The 17,803-nt window shown below is 50.3% G+C and overlaps 5 protein-coding genes across 5 annotated transcripts; 1 reads left to right on the top strand and 4 right to left on the bottom strand.

Annotated features, from left to right (window-relative positions):
• Nucleotides 1–310: 310 nt before the first annotated feature.
• On the bottom strand, nucleotides 311–1,964 carry HO133_005242 (uncharacterized protein; the record flags this gene model as incomplete). The annotated part of the gene is made up of 2 exons (XM_037296153.1): nucleotides 311–1,480; nucleotides 1,542–1,964. 2 exons carry the CDS (start codon nucleotides 1,962–1,964, stop codon nucleotides 311–313), a joined length of 1,593 nt encoding a protein of 530 aa, XP_037148851.1.
• Nucleotides 1,965–2,686: 722 nt separating this feature from the next.
• On the bottom strand, nucleotides 2,687–4,967 carry HO133_005241 (uncharacterized protein; the record flags this gene model as incomplete). The annotated part of the gene is made up of 2 exons (XM_037296152.1): nucleotides 2,687–3,919; nucleotides 3,987–4,967. The coding sequence occupies 2 exons, from the start codon at nucleotides 4,965–4,967 to the stop codon at nucleotides 2,687–2,689; spliced, it is 2,214 nt and encodes a 737-aa protein (XP_037148850.1).
• A 743-nt stretch (nucleotides 4,968–5,710) lies between these two features.
• On the top strand, nucleotides 5,711–8,729 carry HO133_005240 (uncharacterized protein; the record flags this gene model as incomplete). The annotated part of the gene is made up of 5 exons (XM_037296151.1): nucleotides 5,711–5,834; nucleotides 6,180–6,343; nucleotides 6,395–6,552; nucleotides 6,606–7,083; nucleotides 7,137–8,729. The coding sequence occupies 5 exons, from the start codon at nucleotides 5,711–5,713 to the stop codon at nucleotides 8,727–8,729; spliced, it is 2,517 nt and encodes an 838-aa protein (XP_037148849.1).
• Nucleotides 8,730–9,323: 594 nt separating this feature from the next.
• On the bottom strand, nucleotides 9,324–12,014 carry HO133_005239 (uncharacterized protein; the record flags this gene model as incomplete). The annotated part of the gene is made up of 3 exons (XM_037296150.1): nucleotides 9,324–9,544; nucleotides 9,601–11,860; nucleotides 11,925–12,014. The coding sequence occupies 3 exons, from the start codon at nucleotides 12,012–12,014 to the stop codon at nucleotides 9,324–9,326; spliced, it is 2,571 nt and encodes an 856-aa protein (XP_037148848.1).
• A 911-nt stretch (nucleotides 12,015–12,925) lies between these two features.
• HO133_005238 (uncharacterized protein) lies at nucleotides 12,926–17,752 on the bottom strand (the record flags this gene model as incomplete). The annotated part of the gene is made up of 10 exons (XM_037296149.1): nucleotides 12,926–12,980; nucleotides 13,041–13,485; nucleotides 13,535–13,591; nucleotides 13,643–13,732; nucleotides 13,783–13,915; nucleotides 13,967–14,002; nucleotides 14,063–14,132; nucleotides 14,193–14,311; nucleotides 14,925–17,016; nucleotides 17,070–17,752. The coding sequence occupies 10 exons, from the start codon at nucleotides 17,750–17,752 to the stop codon at nucleotides 12,926–12,928; spliced, it is 3,780 nt and encodes a 1,259-aa protein (XP_037148847.1).
• Between the last annotated feature and the right edge of the window lie 51 nt (nucleotides 17,753–17,803).

Raw genomic sequence — 17,803 nt, 5'->3', positions numbered from 1 at the left:
AAGGACGAGGAAAGTTAGAGCCTTTTGAATGAAAGGAAGATGGGCGGTAACGTGGTTTTTGTGAGTAAGGGCTCTCCTGTCAACCTTGGGTTCCTGGCAAGTAACAATGTTCCTGGATCTCAGAGGTTGCGAGATAATCTACAAAGCCTTGCGGGAAACTGTTTGGACGAAGGGTTGAAATTGTTCGAAATGGACTATTAACTAAATGTATGATGCTTTTGCGTTGGCCCCTAGGTGGATAGACTAGGATCGTTCAGTCTGCTAGAGATAGATACTGTGCGAGATCACAAGAATGGCCAACGAATCTATCCTACAAATCATGCCTCGCCATCTTACTGCTCAACCTAATCCTCCGCCCATAAAAGTACAGGACAAACGGGATCGGGATGAACGCAATCGCCAAAAACCCCAGCAGGCTGCTCGCCCACGCGACCCCTAGCTTCGAATACATGGCATTCGCGAACAGCGGAAACGCCGCCCCGAACCCGGACCGCACCAAATCGTTGGATGCATAAACCGACGCCACGTGCTTCGGGTACGCATCGCCCAGGTAGCCAAGCACGGCCATAAAGAGTAGGAACGTGCCTATGGAAAAGAGCGATGTGCCAATGATCGGCACGATCCAATGGATCGACGCGCGCGACGTCCAGCCGAACCAGAACAGGCAGGCGGGGATGAAGAACGCGCCGACCATAGCGGGCTGCAGACGGATCTCGGGCCGGAGTTCGCCATTTGCGTTGAATTGGGGCTCGACGAATCTATAGCTGTAGTAGTAAAAGGGCACCAAGACGACAATGGCGCCGATGAGGATGCCGAGGAAGGCGAGGCCTTCGAGGCCCTGGGAGAAGTGGTAGATATTGCCGAAGACGATGGGGAAGGACTCGAACCAGAGGTAGAGGATACCATAGGCGAGGGCGATGTAGAGGTTGAGCGCGAAGCAAATGGGTTCCTTCAGGGTGAGGGTGAGAGGCCGGACGAAGACCATGAGGAGGATTTCTTGTGTGGACATGCCTTCGGCTTCGAGCTCTGGCTCGCATTTGAGGTTGGTGTTGCCGGTAGCCTTGCGGATGTGGACAGTGCGGCGGTAGATGATATTGCTGGAGCTGGTCTCTGGGAGGAAGAAGACGAGGAAGACCAAGCAGAAGCCGGAGAGCCACATGAGCTCCCAGAGAGGCCATTGCCAGCCCTTACTTTCAGCGGCAAAGCCACCAACGAGAGGACCCATGGCTGGACCGAGTACCGCTGAGATACCCCAAATTGCGATCCCGTATACTTGCTTTGAAGGCTTGTATAAGTCTGCAATAGTGGCTCCTCCAGTGGCTAGGACGGGGCTTCCAACAAAACCAGTGATGAACCGGAATGCCAAAAGCATCGAAAAGTTCTTAGCGTATATCACGCCGAGCTGGAGGGGGACGAATGCGAATAAGGTTCCGATATAGACGGGATTACGGCCAATGTAGGGGATCTCCGACATAGGCGCCTAAGCGGACGTCTTGATTAGATCTGCTGCTGCTTACAAGTGAGGCCAAGGGTCTGCTCACCCACACCATTGGACCAAGCGCATAGCCCAGCACAAAGAGGGTCAAGCCTAGGAGAGCCTTGACTTCGCTGACATGAAATTGCTCCTGAATACCGGGAAGCCCAGCGGTGTAGATGGCGGATCCAATGTACACAGAAGTCGTCAAGAGGCAGATCTGCCATGTGACGAACACCTTTTTGGGCGTGGACCAGTTCCTCGGATTATGAGGATCATTCTCTGCCCACTCGACCAAACTCTTGTCTTTGCCTTTCTCTGTCTCGGTCTGAGTTGCCTTGATGCCTGACCTTGATGAAGACTCAGAGTTGTCAAAGCTATATCGCAGGATGGACGATGGATCAAGCTCTTCATCGCGACTGAAGAACGAGCCTCCAGATGCAAAGTGGACCAGGCGTCCAAACACCGTTTCTCGGAAGAGGTCCTTCATGGAGCGTGATTTGCTTATTGGCTTTGATGAAATGAAGAAGGGAAAGGATCTGATTCTTTCTTCCACGAAACAAGATTGCCAAAGGACAGTGGTCTAATATATATGAAAGATATGCGAGAAAGGTGATTAACAAGAAAGGCAGAAAGTTCATCGCGTCATTGAGCAAGAGCATGGCTGTTGCGCACTACTCCGAGAATTCATTGTCCGAAGTGCGATGCTTTCGGTACAAGCCACCGCTGGAAGGATGGAGTTTGCACTCATGCTTGTCGATAGTGCAAGTAAGAGTCTTTGATTTACAAGCACGTTGGTACAGGTTCAGGTGGAATCCGACTCCGCGCGCTGTCGGTGTTTGATTCTTGACACAGTCGCTAACCACATATGTACTAGCGTACCGTCGGATTTTGTTTTCTTGACCCAAAGATCCGGAATCACTGAATCATCATGGCCATGTTCATCTAGCAGTCAAGATATTCTTCTCCATTGTATGAGCCCTACCAAACATCATGAACCTGATGCTTGTGGCGTCGCCGTAAGCAGGATCGGGCTCCCGGACACATGCGTTCATCCCGACGTCTCTCTCCGAGTGCCACAACGTCGAACTGTTCATTTAATCAGTGACGCAGAGTCTATCTGATGCACCCTAAACGTCAAATCCAGTAGGTATGGGGTTTATCTTGTCACACCCAGGCGCTCGAGGATTCTGGTGTACAGGCATTGAATCCTCATGCCGTGTCACCTTGTGCTTGAAAATCGTCTATGAAGTCTTCCCAATTCGTCCATGCCATATCGTCCATGTTAGTGTTATACTGGCTCTGGGTCGTCGCAGCGGTAAGCCAGGGATCCCAATCGAAGGGTTCCGAGGTTGCAATGGGATTGGCCTGCTGATATTCTAGGATGGGAGGCGTCATACTCTTCGTCGGCCACTGTGTATAGCCCTTGATCTCAAGATTAGAATACGCCGTGCTGATCGAAGGGCCCTTCTGTTCGATTTTATTCAAGGCCGCTAGTGATGATGAAGGGGTCGTAATTGCGGAGCGAGAGGTGAGGTGCTTCTGTCTCACTCCTCGTGCCCTGTTCATCAGCTTCTTGATTGGCCGCCAAAGCATGCCCTTGTTCGAATCCGCCACGTGCTGCGCCATTTGCTGGAAAGCGGTCTCAACGACCGCCCATGCCCTCTCGACCATTGGGCCCTCCGTCTTGACACACAGCTCAGCAATGGTCACTGCTAAAGGGTGCCATTGCACATAAGTTTGGCACAGCCATCTGAACGGACTTACCGCTGGATCTGTTTCCAGTTGACGGGCTCTCTCGAGGACATCGACCGAAAGCCGAAGGATGTCTGGATGCGCAATCTGAGATGAGGGGACACTACCCGGGCGTCTTTTCATAGGCCGGTAAACGAAAAGCCACAGGATGGCAATAGTGATGTCTCCTACCATCCTTGTAAACCAGTGAAATGGACGAGTCGGGTCGAGATGACGCAGATATTTCTCTTCAATGTGCCGCTGCAGGTTGATGACAGTGTCTACCCGCTGGCCCCGCACCTCTTCAGATCTGGCCTGGGAATGAGCGACTTCCCTTGCGGGTACGTATGATAATTTCCTTGTCGCGTCCAACACCTCGTTACAGCTCAGTGCAAAGGTCATGTCCGTATAACCCTCCCTTTCTTTCACCTCCTCGAATGAGTTGAGACTTATATCCTCGTCATTGATGTGTAGAGGCAATCTCGTGCTAAAGGAGTCAGCGGCAATTACGGTACTTGACGCACGGTCATCGGCTGCGTGAGAGTCGAGGTCACATATCTGCCACCATAAGCGCCGTCGCATTTCATGCTCAAAGGGTCGAAATAACGAAGCAGTGCTGTCGTTATGCAAACCCATAGCCTCAGCTATGCGGACTGCAAGGCTTGTGAGCGTCCACATGAGACGGCTGCTATCATTGGCACGCACAGATACCTATCTCACCGTAAGCTAGGGCCGTCGACGAAAATTGTAATTCTCATGCTATTAGACAAGCGCCTACCAGATATATAGCCAATGCCTGCAAGGTCGACATTTCGACCGTGTTTAGGAAGTCCGTCTTCATCAATGCTGACTCGATTCCTGTCCGGTATCTTGCCAACAGTATTGTCCTATCTTCGCCGATTCGATGTCTGCACTCCCCACTATCCATACTTGTAACGGCAGCGTAGTAGACGGCGAATCTTAATGCATCTAGTCCCCCGCGCCCTGGACTGCAATCAAGTCCTTCAGCGTTCTCTTGCAGGTATTTGCGCAAGGATGGGCCATGTAAAACTTTGAATATTGGGTCAACATTGGCCAAGTATATGTCACAGAATGTGTAGACCTGATGGGGTGTTGGAGGAATGACATCCGCGGCGATCGCTGTACCGAAAATTGCAAATCCCGAATGGTTTGACGGTTGCAGGTGTTGCTGACCCAAGCTCAAGGTGTCCGATGAGGGCGTCAGCTCGCCCTCGTCTTCGTCTCCATCATCCGATGATCCGCCGAACACGTCCTTCAGCCCATGAATTTCTTCGCTCAGACTCACCCAGAACGAACTTGCCAGATACTTGTCTAGCCGTGGCGCTGCAGGTTGGTTTCGGTGGTAAACACCCCGAGGTGTACTGCTTGCCTTGGCACTGGTAGCATCAACAGTACCCTCGCCAGTCGTCCTCTCTTGCTCGCTTTGTGGCGTTTCATGTCCTTCGATGTTTCTGACCAAGCCCTCCAATTTCGCAATTCGCTCCAGTAATTCTCCCTCCTCTCTCTTTCTCTTCCTTCCGCCTTGCCTTCCTCGTGCTACCCCTAAAGGAATGAATGGGACGCATTTGGCTTTTGACCGCTGGCAATTACCACAAGGAATGGTGCGGTCGCACCTCACCTTGCGGCGGCGGCAAAGCGTGCAGCTTGCGGGCGTCTGGGGGTGATTGCTGTCTCCAGAGGAAAGATCATCGACGATTTCATTGTTCGCATCAAGGCTCATGTTTAAACTCGCGTTCATATCCGTGGTTTTACAACGTCACCGTAGCCTACCAAGTTGATCATGGCTTTGGGTTGCCCGCAATGGTAATTTCGGAGCGATAGGAAGCTGGTCAGTCCGACACGCGTTCGCTGGATCGAAGCCTAGAGCATGAACGAAGCAGCCGCCCAAGGACTACACCTCTCGTCTCTATATTCAAAGGCAAGTCAGAATGCCAGAGGGGATCAAATGGTGTGGCTCATCCGACTAGCATATACCATAAAGTAGGCATCATTAATCGGGTCGTGCACTCGGCTCGCTCCGTTGGCGATGAGTGCGTGGCAGTAACGGCTCACTTTGGTTCACTTTGATAGGGGTCCTTGCGGTGTTTCACTGTCTAGCGCTACGAGTAGGACCACCGGTGTTTCATTTGGCCGATCCGATGCTACTTAAAGCCGCCGTGCCGCCCCATTCCTAGAAATCAGTTTCTACGTGTAGTGTGGACTTGTATGCGTACATGTATGTATATACGATACTAAGTCAAGAGCAAACTGGCATCCTTTTGCCATGGGTGCGGCTCCACTTTAAAGACTTGACTGATATACCGTGACAACACTGTCCGGATTATGGCGCGTCAACAGCGTTTACTGCCTTCTATGACCCGAGTAATTAGCGTCTTCTTCTCATCCTCTAGCTATCACTTTCCTCCTTGACGTTTCGGGAGATATTGTAAGCATAGACTCAAATGGTGAATTGGGCAACTTGACATATGTCCTGCAGCTGAGATGGAGCCTGCTATAAAAGACTTTCACCATCCATACAGACCCTATGATATCCAATCTGAGCTGATGAATGTCATATACGAATGCATTGCTGAAGGAAAAGTTGGCATTCTGGAATCTCCCACAGGTCTGCCACCTCTGAATGCTCTTCTGATTTACTACTCTAACCTTTGATATCCAGGAACCGTATGTCAAATGAACACTTTCACTTATGTTTGCTCCTTTTTCGCTGCATTGCTTCTCCTTATTGATTTAGCACGGCTCTCATCTTTTGATTCCTTTCTATCTCGTTCATGCGTATTTTTCCGAATCTGATGTTGACACCTTTGTAGGGCAAGTCTCTTAGTCTGATCTGTAGCTCTTTGACGTGGCTACGACATTTTCAAGAGGACGCTTTACAAAGCGAAGTAACGCTTGAGAAAGGTTGGCCTGCCAAGATGTGCTTGGTAACCTGATCCTAAAACTTTCGCAGAGAACGACGAACCCAATTGGGTAGTTGAGCACGCTCAGGCTCACAGAAGGAACGCTCTGATTGAACAGAAGTCAAAGCTCGAGGCACATCTGAGACAAGTTCGGGCCAAGGAGCTCCAGCAAAAGCAGAGCTATGAGAGCGGCGAGCCTAAAGCCAAGCGCACAGTATGTTATTGCTGCTTGAAGCTCGACATTAATTACTAAAAATTCTCAAAGAAAGCCGACGAGGCTCGAGCCACTTCAGATGCTGAAGACGACGAACGTTTCGAGCTTGACGAGTATAACAGCGAAGATGAGAACCCAAAAGCCAAGACTTCATATCATCCTTCCACAGATCCAGGTCTCTCCTCGGCAAGCTTGCAGTTGATGGAAAAGTTGGCTCGTACTCTGACGATCTTACACGAGACTGACTGATACTGTACTCTAGATTAGGCTTAATTGTCAAGCCTTCAGAGAAAGAGGATCTATTGCCGACAGACGATGTCAAGATTTACTTCTGTTCAAGAACGCACTCGCAATTAGCACAATTCGTCCGAGAACTGCGGCGCGTTAATCTTCCGGAGGTATCCTGGGCAGCGGAAATGGATGCTTCCGACCCAGCGGACAAAGTGGTAGTCAAGCATCTTCCCCTAGGATCCAGGAAGAACCTTTGCATCAACCCAAAGGTCTCTCGGCTTGGTAGTGCACCTGCTATCAATGAACGCTGCCTGGAGTTGCAACAATCTGACACTTCCAAAGATCACAAATGCCCGTTCATCCCAAACAAGGAGAATGAGACACTGGTGAACGACTTTCGAGATCACACCCTTGCGAAAATCAGAGACATTGAGGATCTGGGACAGCTTGGCAAGAAGATAGGCATATGCCCCTATTATGCCTCAAGAGCAACAATCAAAGCTAGCGAGGTGAGTCCGGTTAAGCGCCCAGAATCACGAATGACTAACGGAACGGATTCTAGATCGTCACACTGCCGTATCCTTTACTATTGCAAAAGTCAGCCAGAGAAGCTCTGGATATCTCCTTGAAAGGCCACGTGATCATCATTGACGAAGCGCACAATCTCATGGACACCATATCAAGCATACATTCTATCACTGTGACCCAAGACCAATTAAAGCGATGCAGATCTCAACTAGGCGTTTACCTCCAGAAGTTTCGCAACAGATTGAAAGGCAAGAACAGAGTCTATGTTGCCCAAGTGGTCCGCTTGATCGATTCGGTATCAGGCTTTCTTGAGACTAGGATTACTGAAAAGCAATCCTCAGAGGGGATCGTCGATGTTGGTCATCTGATGGCCGGCAAAGGAGTGGACCAAATCAATCTCTACAAGCTTATGCGTTACCTTCAAGAAAGCAAGCTCGCTCGGAAAGTGGAAAACTATACCATCCACACCGAAGAGCAAGAGTCGAAAGCCAAGTCTAGAATGGAGCGCGAAGCCCATGTCTCAACCACGCCGGTATTGACCCATGTCCAGTCTTTCCTCCAGACTCTGACAAACCCAGCTGCTGAGGGTCGGTTCTTCTATGAAAAGGATGGGAATAAAGATGTGTCTCTCAAATACATGCTCTTGGATCCGACGCATCACTTTAAAGAGATTGTTGAAGATGCAAGAGCAGTTATACTAGCTGGAGGGACGATGTCACCTGTAAAACTCCCCCATCTCGATCTTCTCTCTGAGTACTCGCTAAAGATTCTTCAGATGGATGATTACACCCGCCATCTTTTTGCATACGTTGATCCTGGTCGCCTGAAAACCTTCAGCTGCGGGCACATAATTCCAAAGGAGAACCTCATTGCGCTCCCGGTAGCCAAGGGACCAGGTGGTATAGATTTCGATTTTACTTACGACAAGCGCAACTCTCTCGCGATGATCGAGGCTCTCGGAAAATGTCTACTCCAGCTCTCAAACATCATCCCTGACGGCTTAGTCGTCTTCTTCCCAAGCTATGCCTACCTCGAACAAGTGGTACTCCGCTGGCAAATGAAGAGTAGCGGAGCAGTAAACTCTATCTGGGACCGTTTAATGGAGAGGAAGCCCATTTTCCGAGAATCGAAAGCCGCCACCGGTGTCGATGACGTCCTCGGCCGATACTCCCAAGCCATCTCCACCGGCCACGGCGGCCTCCTCCTCTCCGTCATCGGCGGCAAGATGTCCGAAGGCATCAACTTCTCCGACGCCCTCGGGCGTGGCGTCGTAGTCGTTGGCCTCCCCTTCCCCAACATCCAGAGCGCCCAATGGAAAGCCAAGCTGGAGTACATCGAACAAAGCACGACGACACGAACGGGTAGTCGAGATGAGGGAAAGGCTGCCGCTAGAGAGTTCTACGAGAACGCGTGCATGAGGGCGGTAAACCAGAGCATTGGGAGGGCTATCAGACATAGAGGAGACTTTGCGAGTATTCTACTCCTGGATCGGCGGTATAGGACACCGAGAATCGAGGGCAAGCTACCGGCATGGATTCGGCAGGGTATCGTTAAGGGTGGAGGAGACGGTCTTGGGCAGGTGCTCGAGAGTTTGAGGATGTTTTTCAAGGGCAAGAAGAGTGTCTAAGTGGATGCTATATGCTTGCCCCGACCCTGTCCGTCACCAAGATACTTCAGAGCTTGCTGGTGGTGACACGTCAGGATACGGGATATCAGTTCCACAAGAGTGTCATCTTTGTATGCGGAACGGTCACATCAAGGCTGCGTTTTCGCATTGAAAATCCATAACTGTGCCAATCTGACCGTTGAGCAAGATAGAATTCAGTCTCGAAGAGTAGCAAGGGAAAAAAGGGCAAAAAAAACAGACAGATTCAAGGCTTTTGCCACCGACGCTCCGCCTCCTCCCTTCTGAACGTGCGTATGAGTTTCAAAGTGACGTCAAGAAGATGTGATGATAAGCAGGGGCAAAAGCATCTGATGCAGACGTGTGCTGAGATAGACCGCTGTATCTGCGATTCACGATGGCTGGCGACATTTGATCGACATACAAGTCACAAAGGCACGACTGGGAAGTGACTCCTGCTTTAGCCGAGGCATGCATAATTCGTTGTAACGTTCGCAGCCAAGATCCTAACATCGTAGCAGCGATTTCATTAAATCAGCCATCTTGAGAAGGTGGACTTTCATTCCTCCGTGGCCGCTGCAATAGAACATCAGACCCTCACCCGCCCCTTTCCCCAAATTCCTTGGCCCAATCTTCGAATTCTTGTAAGCCCTGCTTGCTGACACTCGGCCGGATGTTTATCAAACTCGCCTCGAAGTCCTCAAATTGGATGGGCCGTATTTCATCCGTCGACATGTATAGTAGCGCTTCGCCTAAGCTCCGAAGCGGACCCATTGCTGCATCTTTCGCTAAAGCCGTGATATCGCTGCCAGAGAAACCTGCCCTTGGTGTCAGTATTGGGACCAATGGCACGAGCATGGAAAGGAAAGTATACCATCTGTCAGCTCTACCAAAACCTGAATATCCTTCTTGGAGAGATTATGCTTCTGATGGCCCAGAAGCGTCTTTAGCTGCTCTCCTCTGACAGGTGCCTCTGGCAAGGGTATGTATTGCCTCCTCACAAATCTTCTTCTAGCAGCTTCGTCAATCGCCCAAGGCATATTCGTGGCGGCAAGGACCAGGACCCTAGACGCATCGCCCTCGGCCTTCTCCTTGTCTGTTTGTTTGCTGCCTGCTGCCGCACGCTGTAAATCTGACCATTGGATCAAGAACTCTGTCTTGATGCGCCTTGTAGATTCATGTTCACTTGAGCCCCCTCGAGACGATAAAAGTGAATCTATCTCATCAACAAAGATAATTGAAGGTGCGAGTGCTTTTGCGAGAGAGAAAAGTGCCCGGACCAACTTTTCTGACTCGCCTAACCATTTTGAAGTGAGACTACTGGCCGAGATGGCAAAGAACGTCGATCTTGACTCAGTGGCTACGGCTCTAGCAAGCATCGTCTTTCCGGTTCCAGGAGGTCCGAAGAGTAACATTCCTCTAGCTGGTTCACGGAGACCCATGAAGAGATCTGGGCGTAGAAAAGGGTAAACGACTGCTTCTTTCAGAGCCTTCTTTGCAACTTCTAGACCAGCTACATCAGCCCAGTGAACTTCGTCTCCTTGGACCACGATCTCGTTGAATATCTGCTTAGCTGCGCCTTCGTCAACTCCTTTGGGCAGGTTCTTCTTGATGTACTTGACACGCTCGTGCCAAGCCGATGAAGGCTGGGTAGTATCGGACGGATCTTTGTCGGGTTTAGTCGATTCAAGTGCAGGGTCAACTGGAATGGCATTTTCGCGAGCTTTGCGAGGAGGTCGTCTCTTCTTTTCCTCTTTCTCGTAGCTGCTGCTGGTATTGTCGTCATTGCTTTCGGAGGATACTCGCCTGCCTGACTCATCTGTTTCATGCTTATTCGATCGGGGCGAGGAGATGTTTGCTACAGGACGCCGAGCAATACTAGTTGGGACTGGAGGCCGGGTTTTCCTTTGAGGAGATCGTTGCCGCATTGGTAGACTGGATGCCCTGGCGCTGTCGTCCGAACGATTAGTCCTTGCAAGGAATTGCGCTGTCGCTCGTGAGCTAGCCGCGGTTTGCGGAAACTCGGTTCTGTAAGAAGGATAATCGACTGGAACTTTTGGCCGCGCTGGTGATTTTGCTCTGACCTTTGTCACCATGGGATCCCGCAATGTGTCAGCGTGCAGCGGGGGCGTTGGTGGCTCAAGGGTCATGAGATCTGCACTAGTTTGCGGACGCAAGCTTGAAGATCCATTTGAGTTCTGCTGGCTGGATATCGACTGTAGTGTGGAGGAAGTACTAGGTCGAGCATCATCTTGCAATGGAATTAAGTCCGGTGGCGTACGTGCATCTGGTCGCACCAGTGCGTTGCCCCCTAATGCTTGCTCTTCTCCATCTGTAACATTTGTAGAGTCTGGTCTGGACGAAGTATTACCCCCTACGCTGTCGCGATGGACGGAGTCCACGGTATTCGTACTGCCGTTCCTGCCGGCCAAAGTCTGTCCCAGCTTCTGTCCGGAACCTTTCGATATTGAGTCCCAAGCAAGGCCTGCAGCCTTTGATGACACGGGAGGGGCGCCAAAACGACCACCCGAAGCTCTAGGTGATTTTGATTGTTTCTTGCCGTCCTTAAGTCCTCGTAGAGTAGTTAACATGACATGGCCTTTCTTATCCGGACTAGGTGTTCTTGATGTTTTCGTGGGGGGTACTGGCAGCGTAGGTGGTGTATAGGGTGTCGTAGAACTCATTGTGCTGACCTGAGGACTACTGTAAGACCGATCTGTTGGAGAGTAGTTGGAATCTCTCGCTGATAGAAGAGGACGTCGGGGAAGAGCTGGTGGAGCTTTCGAAAGGTCCGGATAATTTACTGCAGGCACAGTACCCTCTCCAAGCCATCCTGTATTTGCCTGATGGCCCACAGGATGATCAGGCTTGGTAGGCACCGGTGGCCGGCCTAGCGTTGTCGAGCTGCTGCTGGACCTGTCACCGTTGTCTTTGGCCTCCTTCCGACTCTTTCGCAGCGCTTCAAGAAGGTCTACGCGTTCCTTGCATTGCAGCTCCATATTCCGGAGTGATTCTTGTAACGCTCTCTCGGTCTCCGACTTTGGCTGGTAGTTTGGCGGGACCCTGTAAGCATTGTGGTAGTAGATCTGATCGAGTGCAGAACGCCATGACCGTAGCGCCTCTGCTTCGTTGTTCTATCGAAGAGATGATGGTCAGCGAAAGGTCCATGGACCGTTCTGAAGAGCTTGAGCTACATACCTGGCCTTCAAAGTAGACAGCTGTTGAACAGACTAGATAACATTCATCGTAGGTCTTCTGCATAGAAGACGAGGCCTTGTTGCGCATCATTGATCGTAGCTAGCTGCTTGGACTCGTCCATGAGTTTTTGAGAAAGGAAGACCAGACACGCGATAGGTTGAGGCTTGGAGCTGATCACTGCCCGAATGCCTCGTGTTCAGGCGAAGAATGACGTCCGTAGGGTCGTACTTTCCCTGTGGGGTGCAAATCAAGTGTCAATGAGGAATCAGGTAGGGATATACAAGCAGTGCTATCTCGAGGTGCTGTGAATGTGTTGTCTACAGATTCAAGTGCTGTGAACGAAAGTTACTGACAGTCCGCACAGTGCACTAAACTCATGGCTTGGAGGAAGCCTTTTGAGTTTGGCAGAAACACCCTTGAAGTGGACCCTTTATCGATAGCTACGAGGACCACCAAAAAGCTCTGAACTACCACGAGATCGAGGGCTATACAATCGGTTGCTGGAGGAATTTCTAACCTTCACTGCAACCTTCAGAGGATTCAAATTACAGGACGACGAGTCTCTCTCCTTGAAAAAAGCTGATCACCTTGTTAAGGTTTGGCCTCCATTCTGCTGGAAGCAGGGATACTACACGCACCAAGTGCAGGAGTAACAGCATGTATGATTGAGCGTATGAGGCTTCATGTGAAGCTAAATAGCTGCAGGTGCTGCGTCCTATGTACAAAAGTGAGCCACAAGCGCGCCAGTACGCCCTGCGATCTGTAAATGCTTCCGATATCTTTTGTCCCGCTCGGTGCTGTTCCATCTATTGTGTTACACATCATGCTGCTATGCTGTCCAAATCTTTCCAACGCCCGCTCAATGACATGATGCTCTATACCGACGACCGAAGATTGGGTATTGGGAGAAAACGCTTGTACACAAAAAGGCTGCTGAAGTAGAGAAGATCTCGATGCTGTACGCAGTTTAATTGGTGGACTCAGGAGACACCGAATTTCTGTCAGAGCTCATCGTTATGACGGATGAAATAATTCTTAGCCAACTCATACGAGCTCCTAAATCACAAAGTCAATTTGCCCTGACGGATCATAAACGATGCGAAGGAATCAGCGTACCAGCATATAGCAGTGCTGGGTACCGTCGTCAGGATTCTTGGTTGTAGACCACGGAAAAAGCCCCCGTACCCATGTTGTCTCTTGATAATGGCCGCTGCATCGAACATTCCTTTCGCATGTCTCAGCTCATTATCTTTCGCAGTACCTCTAGTTTGCAGCAAAGTCTTGATGACATCCAAGGGTGTTGTCAATGCTGCGGCCAAGCCTCCCGCCAGCCCGCCGGCAACTATATGCGTCGTAGGGTTGTAATCTCGTGAAGGGTTGAGATATTGCGAGATGGAGCCGTAAGCCGAGAACTGCAGCGCGGTGAATGGAACGGTCATGCTTATCGTCGTTGGATACGAGATGTAGAATGCCCGGAGGCCCTCGTTCTTGTAGACTGATTTCGTACACTGCCGTATTGACCTGTACATCGAGCCATGGACCTGCATGCGTTGTTTAATAACTAGTCGGAAAGTCAGAGGTATTCGATCAGCTATGGCGACTCATCTCACCATCGAATGGGTTCATCAAAGCGTCACTGGCAATCGTTGCGCAAGCCCCACTGACAGCTAGAGCTTGTGAGCCCGGTTCCAAATTATGTTGAGACTCGTGCAGTTTACCTCCTGCGAGTGGATGATGGCCTGAATTGTTTCCTCCCATGGCATGCTTCACCGCCTCGTAGGTCAAAAAGTAGAGGGCATGCGCCGGACCTTCACCACGTCAATACTCAGTGCTCTCCGTAAGAGCACACACAGCATACCAGCCCCGACGATCACACTTGAGACACCTTTCCACATCGACCTGAGTCCTTCTATCCTCCGTATCTTCCAAAACGCTTGGTGCATGCCGGTGTACAGGCCGCCTTCGGCGGGCTTTAGTATTTGGAGGCGAGTCTGCGGAGCTTCAGCGCAAAGCCAGAAGAGTCCGTGTGGGTAGAAGATTACCTTCAGCATGTCGACTGGATACATGACAGAGTGTTCCTTATGTCCCATTAGCTCTGCATGACATCTGGGAGCTCAGCGCCGTGGGGGCAAATTCACGGCGACTCCGGCAAATCCACCAGCCAACATGTTCTCCAAGGCTGTGAAATTGGGCGGTAAAGCTTCATAGCTGCGGTTTATACTTAGTCAATTTATCATTGAGCGTCAAGATCTCAAACAGATCACTCACTCGATATCCTCCACCGGGACTGGGTCATGGGCGGCCATCGACCTCAGATCCAACGGTGTGGCTAGAGAGGGTAGTTCGGCCGTGATGTAATTAAAACTGGGCAACTGTGGTAGGAAGGTCTAGGAAATTCATTGAGGATGAGAATGTAAGAATTATTTATGTGTTGGTAAGTTTGATGGGCGCAGATAAAATAAATGAAGATTATTGTTTGCAACCTTTCATGCAGACTTTCATACGCAGACTTTCTTTTCCTTTCCACGACATCATCATGGTCCGTGATTGCAGAACGCCCTAGCCAGATTCCCTTCCAAACCGACCTGTGCAGTCATGCCATCAATCATCACAACAATCAGCAGAAGAATGATGACTTTGTATACATTGTCCCTAGATATTTCCTTTCATCCTCAATCCGCCTGATGAAAGTAGGCTGCTACATGAATTGGAGACTACCAGTAACCGAGTGTTCCGGTAAAAACCAAGGCTCCAAGTTGCATTGCGTGGAAAATGCGAGCAAAAAAGAGAGCAAAGAAATCGAAATGCGTGAGGTCTGGTTGCTGTCTCATTCTCTCTCCATTTTCGAGCGCTAACCCAAATTTGACCGCCTCCGAATTCTGACCACGCCTTGACTTTATGCACATCTGAATGAGCATTACATGAACGCCAGACCACCGGCAAAGCCAATGCGGGTATCCTATTGTACACTCCATTTGATATGAAATGCTAAATGCTTACACCACCCCTACCCTCTTGGGCCTTCGAAAATTGGTAAACCAAGCCCAAGATACCACCAGGCCCTCTATCATCATTTGTTGCCTGGACGTCTTCATCGCCATTCTCATCCAGAGTCCCAGCATGAGTCGTCTTCCACGATTCACCCAGATGGCTATCGTCTGCCGCACCTTCACTACCATCGGCGCCCAAGCGTTCATCATTCTCCCGCAGAGCCTCTTCCTCGTCTTCCAAAGGATCCTGAAGTGGCTTGGTTGTCGTCCGCAATCGAGACTGGGTGCCAAATCTACGCTGCGTCCTTGGACCAGTAGGTGCAGGCTGGTGTTGAGGATCCAACAAGATGGAAGCCATAGGTGATGCATGATCGCCTGTAGGAGCGAATCTCGGATTACGTTGGTGCACCAATTGTTGTCCTGCCGTTACGCCGGACAAGGCTGATCGGGTGGGAGCTCGCTTGTGGCGATCTGCTCTCGCTGGTCTGCTTAGAGCTGGCCCATGAACTTCGGCAATTAGAGTTGGGGACATCAGGCCTGGGAATACAGGGGGTACATGGAAGCTTGACCTAGTTGTTGGATGGAGGAAAGGTGCCCCAGGCCGTTGATTGGTCACATAGTTGTCGATGAAGCCGTAGTATGAAGCTAGCATTTTGCCATCCTTGGTCGAATAGTATTCCTCGCGGAGATCCTGCGCTGCTTCACCATCTAGGGGGGCAGTGTTGTTGCCTCCTTTCTTGAAGTCAAACACTGCAAAAGAGCAGACGTATCCGAGTCCATCAACATGGACCGTGAACTCGCGGAAGAAGTCTATAAGCCGATCACTGCATTTTGGGAGGCTGAACCAGAGTATCAAGGGCGTGATGATAATGCTGAGGATCTCTTCCAGAAATATTATCAACTTCATTTTGTAGAGCGTAGCAAACTCCGCACGTACTTCGTTGGTGTGGAGTCGATCTCGCCAATGGTTTGGGAGATAGTGCGTGTATTCCGCAACATTATTGAGAGCGTACTCGGGATCGAAGACAAGGTTCTCCTCAGGCACAATGCCTCTAGCGACGGCCCAGACAGTCCCAAAGACGCCGAGGTAAAATAGGACTGTGCGTTCGGGCGTGATCTCGAATGTCAGGAATAACTCCGGATCAATGACAGAGGCCAGGGCGAGAACGGAAGCCAGGGCACCGGTGACGAATGCAACAAATCTTGAAATCTGAATCGTTTTGTCCTTGGGAAACTGCTCGAGGTAACGTGATGCAAAGGGGTATGACATGTTGACGCGTCGCTGAAATAGGTGCCAGAGCTCATTGAACTCTCGAAATTTCCACTCCGCCAGCGGAGTATATTGACGAGACCCGATCTGAGAAGGGTTGCGTTGATACTCATTGAAATAGCGGAAGAAGTAATAGAGCATGAAGAAGATCACTAAGAAAGGAGCACAGAAGAGATTCATGAATCCTGCGAAGATGAACCGTTCTCGTAATTTATCGCTGAGAGCACGGCGGCGGATATCTTTGAGGAATAAAGGCCTGACCTGACCTTGCTCGTTGAACACAAAATCTAGGATACACAAGCTCAAGTTCCATTCGAGGGTCTTTGAGAAAAACTGCCTATTTCTCAAGAAAGGCACAGGTAGCGTGAGATCGAGGATGTCTTTATTGATCAGGGCAATCATATAGTTTTCTCTTCGCATCAGACGGTTCGCAATGTCATGGGCATCCATGCGTTGCTTGGACTGGCTGCCTAGAAAGCGACGATGTTTGTCTTTGACGGCTGCCGCTGTGACGGGGTTCGAGTCTCTTAGTAACATCAAACGCTTTACAATCTCTTGCCATGAGACCGTCTGAATGTCAGTGTCCGAGATCTCTAACAGGTAGCGATAGAAACTTTGCATATGCCTAAGATGGCGAAAGTCGTTGCCGTATTGAAACAATTTACATATCCAAAAGAAGGCAAACAGCCAGATGAGTAGATTAGTGGGCCTAGACATGTTCTTGGTGCATCGTGGAACAAGAATCTGAGACATCTTCTTGCTGTCCGGTATCTCCTTATAATTAATACACGAACCAAGAAACATGCTGAAGGCAACCACGAATGCTAAGGTACTGTGCAACAATTAGTACTCATGGACCCCTAAGCTTTATTATGTATGTCTTACAGAAGATTCAACACTCTGTTCAGTAGTATGCACCAGATCCCGTTGCCAGTGTAGTAGTCGTAAACGTCCTTCAGGAAATTGTCTAGGTTTTCGACATTCGTCCACATCCACATCGCTCGGTCCTTTGGGTCCATCATTCCTAGAGGGTGGCCTCTCCGTGAATTTTCTTTGCTATGCGTTCTCGGGAATATGGGGTCTTGGTGCAATCGCTGCTGTTCCTGAGTAGCTTGCCATTTAGCCCGAGTTGCTCTACTCGATGGACCCGACACGGGCGGCGGCAATGCTCTGTTCTGCCCAGCTCTCGACACCGGCGATGGGCCTTGCTCGTCTTCAATGAGCAAGGACTGAGGGACTTCGTCATCCAAGTCATCTATGTTCACTCTGCCAGCAGCGTGTGGTGTCCTAGCCCGACTTTGGGCTTTTCTTGCAGAGGTTCCCTGGCTTTGCCGGCTCGAATGTCCTATCCTCGACGGAGCACCTTGGTCGGCAGTAGCATCGGCCAGAGCATCATCAAGCTCGTAGTCATGGAAGCCAGTACTGAGATTCTCTTCATCTAACATCATAGCTGCTCTTTCTTCCACGTCAGATTGATCTGACAGCTCGTCATGCTGCCGCAACGTCTCATACACCGAGGGCTCTCCCGCAGCAGGGGGCAAAAACCTGGATAGTATGTTCGAAGTCATCACTGTATTGAAGGAAGTGCAGCTGGGCTGCTCAAGTGAGATTGCCTAGGG

This window comes from Letharia lupina (assembly GCF_014066315.1).
Source record: "Letharia lupina isolate WasteWater1 chromosome Unknown contig_20, whole genome shotgun sequence".
In the NCBI taxonomy this organism is placed as follows: domain Eukaryota; kingdom Fungi; phylum Ascomycota; class Lecanoromycetes; order Lecanorales; family Parmeliaceae; genus Letharia; species Letharia lupina.
The sequence above is the reverse complement of the archived record's forward strand: the minus strand, read 5'-3'. Positions and strand labels throughout refer to the sequence as shown.